The following is a 10522-nucleotide window of genomic DNA, read 5'->3' as shown; positions in this document are numbered from 1 at the left end:
GGCGCCCCGATCGTCAGAACTTTGCAGTGCTTGTGCACCTCAGCGAACAAAGCCATTAGCATTCATTCCTGGCGAATTGCATAGCTTGTCTATGCGTAGTCAAAGCTCTGCTTGCTGGTTGTATGTCTTGCTTCTTGTGCTACTTACTCTGCAGGTGCTGCTCTACCCTCCATTTGAGTCTAGGGTCCATTTTTGGTCAAAGAGTTGGTGGTTGCGGTCACCCACTGCCGGAATTACCTATCACAGAACCAAATAGGCTGGAACAGACCTCTGAAGTCATCTTGTCCAACCTGTGACCAAACACCACCATGTCAACTAGACCATGGCACTGAGTGTCACATCCAGCCCTCCGCCACCTCCCTGGGTAGCCCATTCCAATGTCTTATCCTCTTTTCTGTGAAGAAATTCTTCCTAATGTCCAACTTAAACTTCCTCTGCCTCAGCTTAAGACTATGTGATCTCATCCTGTTGCTGGGGAGAAGTGGCCAACACCCACCTGGCTACAACCTCCTTTCAGGGAGTTGTAGGGAGTGATATGGTCATCCCTGAGAGTTCTTTTCTTCAGTCTAGACAACCCCAACTCCCTCAGCTAATCCTCACAGGACTTGTGCTCCAGACCCTTCATCAGCTTTGTGGCTCTTCTCTGGATCCTTCTCTTCCCCCAATTACTACTGAGTTCTGCTGACTTCACTCCTGGTGGCTCTTGTCCAGACAGACCTTCCATCTTGGGAGTGTCTTCTCTTTTCCTTAAAACAGCTCCTTTTCCTTAAAATTTAGCATGATGCCATATTTTGTGGGGTGTCCCTGCAGTTGTTCGGGTTCAGCTGATTTGTCTGTGTGCCTTCCAAACTCCTTGTGTGCCTCCAGCCTGCTCACTGGTGGGGCAGGGTGGGAAGCAGAACAGGTCTTGGTGTGTGTAAGCCCTTCTCAACAATAGTCAAAGCACCACTGTGTTACCAACACTGGTTTTCAGTCACAAATCCAAAACACATAATTTATGGAAAATTAACACCAGCCTAGGCTGGATGAAGAACTCTTGACTGTGACTGGAAAGCTGAACTGCAGTACCGTGAAGCTGTAGCTGTAGCCAGCCAACCATCCTCAGTTTTCTCTAGGGCTGTTCAGCCCAAACACCCACTGCTTTCTAATCAATCTCTCTAGATCCTGTTGATGCTGGATTACAGTCCAGAAACACTGGTAATGGTGGCAAATGGAGCTGGGATCTCATAGAACTGTTTAAACTGGACTATTAAACTCTGCGCTTCATACCTTCATAGTCAGCCAAACTCTCAGTGAGAATGCAGACAGAACATTCTGTCCCAGCCCACAAACAGCACAGAAAAAAGTATATGATACAGATCCATCTCAAGGGTCGATGGTGACACTGGTGACACTGGTCTCTACATTGGTGACAATATTGTTCTTATGGAGTATGTCGATATGAATGATTGGGTTTTTCCTACAGAACTATATTGTGTCCTTGACAAAGAAGAATGGCACCACTGAGGAGATATATTCTATGTATACATATTTATATAACATTGCATATATAATACATTTCATGCAGCTCCCACATTCAGAACTTTATATGCTGATGACGTATGCTTGCAAAGAACTCTTTGCTTGATTTAGGAAAAAAGGGAACCTGAATAGAAATAGGATCTTCCCTCAGCTGGCTCCTGTACTTGAAGCATTTGTATGAGGACTATGCCAAGCACAAAGCTTCAGTCATGTTATTTCATTCAGCCTTCCTTGAGTTGATACGTGGTGTGCAGCTTCTTTCTAAGTCAAAATGTTCTGTGGTGATGCAGACTGAATTAGCAGAGAGGATGTCAAACTGTAATCACTTTAAAAGCCAAATAACTTTATTATAATATCTGTTTTTTATAATTCGGTGCTCCATATTTTGACAGGCATATCTTCCCTAAACATTGGCATTATTCTTGTCTGTTTTTCTCTGTGATTGCCTCCTCTGCTTAAGGCTGTCAACAACGTTTCAGGAGATCACCTGAATATAGATCAGCACATAATTATTTTCTCAGTGAAATTGTCACAGATATCTGGAAATTTAAATTTGTGCAACACAAGCATCCGTTTTAATTTGCATAACATTATTCTTGTGACCAATGTTTTCTCACACAGCTGTAGATTTAAAACAGTTAATTACTACCTTGCAGCTCTAGTTCTTTATTTAAATTTGATACTGTATTTTTCTTTATGTCTAAATTATGCTTCAACTATCCTAGATATTTTTCCTCCTAGAGCCTAAAACTAGCAGCACTTACAACCTTCTTTTTGGCAGTCAGGTCTTTTTTTCCCCAAAATTTCACTACAGTGTCAGTGCTATCCAGAAACAAACATAAAAACACAAGTAAAAATAAAGTAGTAAATAAAAAAGCATATACATAAAGTGAAAAAACTCTCCATGCCAGAGTGTGGAGAATGCAGATAAGTAAGACAAAAACTTTTAAATGCACTTCTGAAGTCTCAGTGAACTATAATATTTTCTTGATTAGTGAACTTGTATCTTTCTTACCCAAGAGGCAAATGAGTAAGTGCTGACATAGCAGTTGTATTTAAATTAACTTGCTTGTTTTTTGCCAAAAATGCATAGTCCTTTAAAACTGGTTTTGTGACTAGTGGGCAGCAGGGAATTCACTGATGCTATTACTTCTCCATGAGTTTCAGTTCCATGAAGCTTGTGCTGGAAAGAGAAGAATGCAGTAAGGAGGAGGGCATCTGTGCTTTGTGGTTGTGAAGTGAACTGGGTTAGAGGGAAATTTCCCACAGAAAATAATTTAGGAACAAGAAAAGGCTTGGGGTGAACACAATGGGTTGTCATGGCCTATGGTCACAATGTACCAGCTGTTTTGCAACTGATAACATTGTATGATAAATTAAAGGAAATTTCTTAGGGGCTGAGAGATTGACATTTGTATTAAAAACATTAAATCATCACCAAACTCCAAAATAAATAGAACATAGTCTGTTAAAAATCGACATGTATTTCTAATTTCTAAAGCACTACATTTCTTAAACTCAGCATGTTAAAATAGGCTTTTTGTTGCTGTTGAGGTCTAATGTTCTGCTATTTCATCATCATTTCAACCTAGAATTACTTTGGCCTAACTGCAATTTGTACAATTTGTATTGGATTTAGTTACAAGCTTTGTATTACAATTATTGCAAAAGAGCAACAGTGTCTTCATTTCCCTGCTCACTTTGGTTGTCTCCAAATGTTTCATCACAGACAGCATTTTGCTGGTTATATTTATCTAGGATGATGAAAAGATTTAATAATGTATCATTCGGTTATAGGATCTATAAATGACAAGTATTTGGCTTTTACTTGATGAGAATTGCACATGGCAAAGTTTTCTGTCAAAGCCTAAACAGTAGAATAAAATGAAAGATTAAAACAGGAGAGAAGCAAGGGAAAAAAAACCAAACCCCAAGCAAACAAAAAACCTCAATCAAAACAAACAAACGAAAACTCCAAAACTATGGCTTCAGGTGTAGCATAAAAGAGCAGAACTGAACTGCTTCCAGTTACAGTGGACAAATGAGGCTGGTCATTTCAATATCTTTGAAAAGAAAGTAGAGGTCATTAGGATCCCTAACAACCTTAACCTTGCAGTTTACACTATGTGAGCAAAGGGTTCAAGAACTCACAGGAGGCAACAGAGGGCTTTAAGGACATCAGACCCACCTCCATATACAATACATATGAAACAGAAAGTAAAGTAGATGTTTTATTGTATTTTTAAGGCTATTTTGAGATCAAGCCTTTCTGCTTTTCCTGCAGATGCTCTGAAATCAGGATATTTAAATTCATTCTGCCAGTGCTAATGTATGTTTATTTCATTTTGATGCTCCAGTGGCCATGCCCTTGCCTCCCTCAGGGGAACTAATGGGTGCAGAGACATAGTACAGGCAAAGATGAAGCTTTCAGTGGTTTGACAATTGGTCTGTAGTGCAGCAACTGCTGCAAACCAGATTCATGAGACTGCAGTAGGAAGGCATCTTGATGAGGAAAAGCAGTGAGGACATATTTACATCATTGTGAGAGTAAGCCTACAGGCGGTGGGTCTGCAAAAGACCTTCCTCTCCTTCTGCTGTGGGGGAAGCTGGAAAAATAGACACATTGAACAGTTCAACAGAACCAAGGAAGCCAAATCTATATCCTGCATTCCTTATTTCCATTTCTCCCTGTATATCTCTTCCCATTATATCTTTCTCCGGTTCCAAGCCAAAATATCAGCCTCTTCCTTTGTGTCCTCCCTGAGGCCATTTTGGAACCTGCAGCCTCTCCTGTAAGTGCCATTAGCATTTCTATGTCCCCAGTATACTTGCACTGCAATGGCCCCTCTCCCCTGCCATGTGCCACAGGCACCTATTTTCATCCCTTACTTGGATCATGGACATCATCGGCTGAGTCTTGTCCAGAGCTGAATGTACAGCTGACTGTCTCCCGGAAGAATGAACAGACTTCATTATCCTTATGTTTCCCTTTTCCAATGCATGAATAAGGGGTCTCCACTTCACTTGGGCATCTATTTGGTAGATCTGACTATCTAGCAAAAAGGAAAGAGAATTCGCATTCAAAATAACGTAAAAAGAGTGATATATTTTGTCAGCTAAAAATAAAAGATGCACTCAGCTGGATTGGAAACATACTCCTGGATGTGACTGTGTTAGGTGAGATGAATCCTCCCTTAGAAATATCTCAAGAGGTGAATCATACTGCATGTGCACATCTGTTCAGAATCATTCCCTGTGCTGATGAATCCAATTTTGTTTCAGTTCCAAAATATGATGAGCTAGATAACATGTGAAAAAATTATGCAAACTAGCGTCAACTCCCTGGATCCTTTCTATTGGTTTCAGAGCAGCGTTTGCCTAAGTTAGGATTTAAGTGATTTGGGTAGACTTCTTTCTTTGTTCTTCTTAGATGAGCTAACATCAGTATAAATTGTCCAGTGGGGTCTCCAAAGAGATTAGGGAACAACAATCTTTCTTTCTGACGCCTCCCCAAATATTTTTAGAGCTTAAATGAAATGTTAAGGGAAAACTTGCTGCCAGCGTTACAATGGAAAAGATGTGAGGTACCAGCAGGTGGTGCTGATACAACAAGTAAGCAGGATCTGCGGGATCAGCTTTAAAGCCAACATTTCAAGACTTTTCCTTCCAGCTGATACCATCACCACGTCACTTTCTAATTTTAAATATTGACATCTTATTGCTGTGAAGGCTAAGAGCCGTAGCTGTGTACCAGTGGAACACAGGTCTAAGTTCTGTATACACAGAGAACAAAAAGACACTATACAGCATTCTGTTCCTCTGCTGGTTCAGGCAAACAGGTTAAAAACATGTTACATGGCAGTCATGGAAATTCTCAGAAGTTTTGACAAAATGCTACTAGTGAACTATAGGTCAAGTTGAGATGGTTTCTTTACCTTCAATATGGTTCTCACCTGCATGAATACCTTTCTATTACTGCAAGCATAAGGAGACATGCCTGAAATGTTGCATTTTATGGCAGGCACTTGAAAAAGAATGTGTAGAGAAAACTCTCTGCATAGAATAACATCCCTACCACTTCAACTTCCTAACTGAAATGGGATAATTTACCCTCTAACTTATTCAAAGAAACACATATTTCCCAGAAAGTCCTCCTAATACAAGTGTCCCATGGTTATGCTGTTGGAGAAAGCATCAGTTATCCTTGTTTTTTTTTTTCCTCCTGTCTGTCAGAGCAGAACTTTACCATAAGTTAAGGCAAAATTTTAGGAAACATCAGTTAAACTTCAGGTAATACATTACAAGGAAGTTAATCCCAGGAAATACTAATTTGTTCTTTAATTTGCTAGTGATAATTGCTGTGCATGGATTTGTTAAATTTCTGTTTAAGTAGAATTACACACAGTTCTCATGCTTACTTTCCCATTATTTGCACTGTGTGTTATAATATTTGGTTAAGTCCCCAGATCTTTTGGAAATGACTACAATTCTGTCTTTTGTTGTTGTTGTTTTTCGATTTAAATAAGGAGCCTAGTTGCAGAATAATGCTCAGAAAGACACATCTAGTAAAAAATCCACACATTCAACTGTGTTCTTGTCTCTAAGGGATGCTTATTCCTTTGGTCTTTGTTTCTTTTATCCTTTGTTACATCTTAGAACACAGTTTGACTTGATTTTCTTTTTTGAAATTGAAATTAAGACTGTACCTGGAAGCATGGGCAATACTTCATCCCCATTCACTTAAGCTTCTGACCTTTAAATCAATGCAAGCTCTAGAAAGTCATCTATAGGCATCTTGTCCATGCAGCCTTTCCTTTCATTTCTGAATTTTGCATTTCTCATCTTTGGCAGTTCTTTAATCTTCCCTCATTGCTGAAAGAGTAAATGGAAGCAATGAGAAGGGAATGAGGAATTAGAGGAGGTGAATAACAAGAGACAGCTGTTGGCTGCTACTTCTCAGCAACAATAGTATCTTCTAGGCTCTTAGAGACAAATGACAGAAATCTGCTTCTACAAATCACCCTCCCATTAATCTGCATTAGTGGGGGCAGCCCATGGTGAAGTCCTAGAACCTGCCACACCTTTCAAGCTGAGAGGTGATGAACACCACCTGTGCAATTTCGGTGCACGTGAATTTTGGAAAAAGACATCACCTGAAAAATGTCTATAAGGAAAGAATCCTGGAAAAAGAGACATCTCTGCTGACTCTTTGAAGTGCTCTGTACAAGGCAAAAGCAGAGGAGTTCAGAAAAGGTCACTTCTTTAGCATAAATTGGTAGATTGATGCTTGCAGGGTTCTGTAAACTAGAATAGCAGTGAGTCAACTGCAACTTATTTTTGGAAGTAAAACATTTTATTTCCATTAATTTACTTTTTAAAATTCAGGTTTGGCCCTTGCTCAAATTGAGATGAAAAACTGAAATCCTGAAATATATTCATGAACAAAATTATATAGGTCACTTTTTTAAAAAAGGATTTCTTCATTATTTAGTTTACATAGCTTGAAGAATCTTGAATTTCCAAATAAGTAGCTTAGTAGATTTGGAGTATCCCAATTAATAATATGCTAAAAGATATTTTGACAGATTCAAACTTTACTGATTTTCCCCAAAATAATTTTAGAAACAAATTTTTGCTGAAACCAAGGCCCTCTCCTCACTAACATGTCAGCTGTGACAATCTGGCACTGTGGAGTCAAAAAATCCCTGTAGTGAGAAATTTCTGCTCAACTGTATTTATAAGAGGGGAGGGTTAGGTAGTTCTGCAGTCCTGCTGCTTTGGTTTTCCCTGCAGATAACTAAGAAAGTACTCTTGAGGTTCTCCAAGTTCTTCACCTAGTAAAGTCTCTCGCCTGAGTCAAGGCACTCTCTTGTTATGTGCCTTGCTGTGGCACTACATTTCAAACTGTCTGATGTGAAATCATATTAGCAAATTGTGGTAGAGCTAGTGAAAGAGTAAGGTAAGAATAGTCCCAGATTTGACAGTGAGGGAGGTTTGTGTGCATCCTGGTGATGCTGGATATCTTCCCATTCACCACAAAATAAAGAAAAATCTGCTGGTTGTCACAGCTCTGAAAAGCAACATTAGCAGGACTTACATTATTAAAAGAATTTCTGAGGAGTTAATTCATACTTCTGTTATGATTTGCTGTTTAGGAACCACAAGCTGTTCGTGGGTCTATCTGTCTTCAAAAAACTGGGAGCTGGGAGTTTTGTTTATGCAAACCTTGATTTCTCTCTCTGACTTGTTTTGTATTTAAGTGAAAAGCACTTTAAAACATAAAGGTCTTCAGCACCTCTCATTTTCATTTTACTGCATAATTCTACATGATGATACACTAGTAAAGGTGAAATCTTCCCAAGATGGATATTTCAAGGTCACACAGTTATGATGGAGCTGAACTCCCTGGAAAGACTCTTCCACATGTAATATTTTACAGACTCCAAATCTCATAGGTGTCTGCACAAGTAGGCATAGGACATTTTGGTTCTTGTTTGAAATTACTTGGCGTTACATGGCATCAGTTTCTTACTCTACTGGATTTTTATTCAATTTGCTATCAAAACTATTGAAATTTGGTCACTATTAGGAGCTGTTGATTTGTTAAGGGTTGCTCTTATGTTGCTTAACCCTTGTGACTGTAGAATTACATTCAGTATTGTTAGCTTCACCAAGTAGCTGGCATTGGCACAGGAGTGAAAGATACTAGCAAGGTGTAGCACTTTCAGATGTGCTGACATTAGTCTAGCAGAGCCAGAACAAATGGTATGGGTGAGCTCTATCAGCAATCCTCTTCCAGGAGAGAAACAATAACAAGATAAAGATCTTTGATCAACTGAGAGATTTCTTTTGTAGTGACATCTCTGGCATGGCACATCTGTGAGGCAATTAGATGCTGCATTTGTGTGAGGAAACAAATTAACCGATTTTTATTGTGGAAGTAAAGGGGAAAAATACAGTGAATTGCTCAGAGAATATTATTGGATTAAGTAATTCAAAATAAGCATATTTTAAGCTATTGAGGGACTTTACTAAATTTCTCTTATTGGCAATGACATTTAGCTCAAATTGCTTGTCTAAATATACTCTGAATTTTCAAAATCTCTCTGCTTCTGAATGTGACTGGAGTCTTGGATTGCATTGTTGAACTTCTGGATCATTTCACTCATCAGAAGCTGCTTTCAGTGCTAAACCAAAGAGGCCACTGTGTGGAATTTGTATTGGAATCTGGAGGTTTGATTGTGTGGAAAGTTCTGGTTTAAGGTGAAATGTGGATTACAGGATTCACAATTGTGATCTGTGATTTGATGAATTGCTTCTTTCAACCACACGGAGATGGCTGTTCATGTGTCTTTTTAGTGAGTGACAAAAATGAAGAAACATGACTTAGATTACCCACCTTTGAGTGAATATTGTAACCTTATAAAAAGTTCAACTTAGAAAGCTGGGTGTTTTTATTTAGGTTATGAAACCTTGGAAAGGGTTAAAAATAAGAGTGTTGAGAGAGAAATAATGTAACAGGAGCAGTTCAGTCATCAGAACAATTATATTGATAGCAGAGTCCAAAACTTTTTCACATGTGGAAGAAGTTGGAGAGCCTTCAGTCTGTAATGTGATCTGTGCAGGTTAACTGTCCTGACATAGTCAATTATTGTACCTTCCATTGCGACTGAAGGTGAAGTTTGCCAGAAATCAACCACTGAAGACTATAGAAAGCAAAATTCAAAATCTGAATTCTGTGAATGTTGAGAATTGAGATTTACAAGGAAGCATTCTTTGTATCTTAATTTACCAAAGTTAACAGCTGAATGTGTATTTTATTTACTTCCACAACACCTCTGAGCAAAGTCAACATGTCTATCCTCTCCGCAATAGAATATTATGACAGAGAGGCTGATTTTTTCCAAGTTACCCAAGTGGCTACAGACACAGAAAAAAATGTTTAACAGGATTTGGCATTTAAATACTTTAAAGAATCTGTTCATAAGGGATTTGCTTAGGATTACAGTGCAAACCTGTGAAGGAGACTTGAATTGAGGTTTTAGGAAAGGTCTCTCTGAAAAAGTATCATTCCAGAAGCATGCACTAATATTTGCCATTTTTTTTGCAATGACTTTATTTCCATCAACTTCTGACACAGTACAGGTTCCCTTTTGTTTAGCTTTGCTGAAATTGGGGATGAAACAGCTTCCTTCCTGTTATAACAAACTACCTCTTTGCATCCTGGAATTCACTTCTAATATAGTGTTTCTAACTTTGTTCTTTTTCTGAATATACATTTAACTCATTTGTTCTTTGACTTTGAGAGACCATGGCATGAGGTCAATACTAAGAAGTGGTCAGAATTTTAAATATAGACTACAGACAGAGTTCCTGTTGACATTTGAAAAATCTGAGCTTTTCTATTAACCGTATGCATTATAGGTCAGTTAAAAATTAAGGCAGGATAGAAGTAAATTACTTCCTTCTTCATGGTTTAAGGAAAGGAAAATGAATCTGAAATTGAAAGCTTTTTTAACAAACCAGTCTCATAGGGCTGAATAAATTAAACTGTCAGACTTTAGTCATTACACATCTTCCTGTGTGAAGCATGGAAATTGGAAGCACAGACTGTGCATATTATGTTAATACTATTTACTCGGTATCCATGACGTATCCTGGCGAGTCTAGGCTACAACAGAATTATGCCTTACAGAAAAGAAAGAGAAATAAGGTTAATGAAACGACATCTTGGCACTATAGCTAAGTAAAACACATCTCTGACTAGAGTGCTGAGCAGTACTGGGGGTATTCATGAGCTATTCTGCAGATGCTATGGCTCACATTAGCATGTATAACACCAAATCATCCTGTCAAAGAACCCTTTTTCTGTTCAACGGCGTAACAAGGCATTGATTGTGATTGTTGGATTATAGAGTCTGTCTACTGAGATTTGTGCAAGATGTTAAAATGACACAAAGGACCATATTCTTCACTAGCATCCAGAAGTGCATCTTTCATA

At 38.5% G+C, this 10522-nt stretch overlaps 1 protein-coding gene across 1 annotated transcript in view; it reads right to left on the bottom strand.

Annotated features, from left to right (window-relative positions):
* Positions 1 to 9185, bottom strand: part of UBXN2B (UBX domain protein 2B) — a 25538-nt gene extending 16353 nt beyond the window's left edge. The window contains exons 1-2 of the mRNA XM_005418390.3: positions 9179 to 9185; positions 4411 to 4574 (exon numbers count right to left, since the gene is read on the bottom strand). Of these exons, the coding sequence (XP_005418447.1) occupies positions 4411 to 4574; positions 9179 to 9185 (171 nt within the window). The remainder of the gene's footprint in view (positions 1 to 4410; positions 4575 to 9178) is intronic.
* Between the last annotated feature and the right edge of the window lie 1337 nt (positions 9186 to 10522).

Source organism: Geospiza fortis, unplaced genomic scaffold (genome assembly GCF_000277835.1).
Source record: "Geospiza fortis unplaced genomic scaffold, GeoFor_1.0 scaffold53, whole genome shotgun sequence".
Lineage (NCBI taxonomy): Eukaryota > Metazoa > Chordata > Aves > Passeriformes > Thraupidae > Geospiza > Geospiza fortis.
This window is presented reverse-complemented; position numbering and strand designations above follow the sequence as displayed.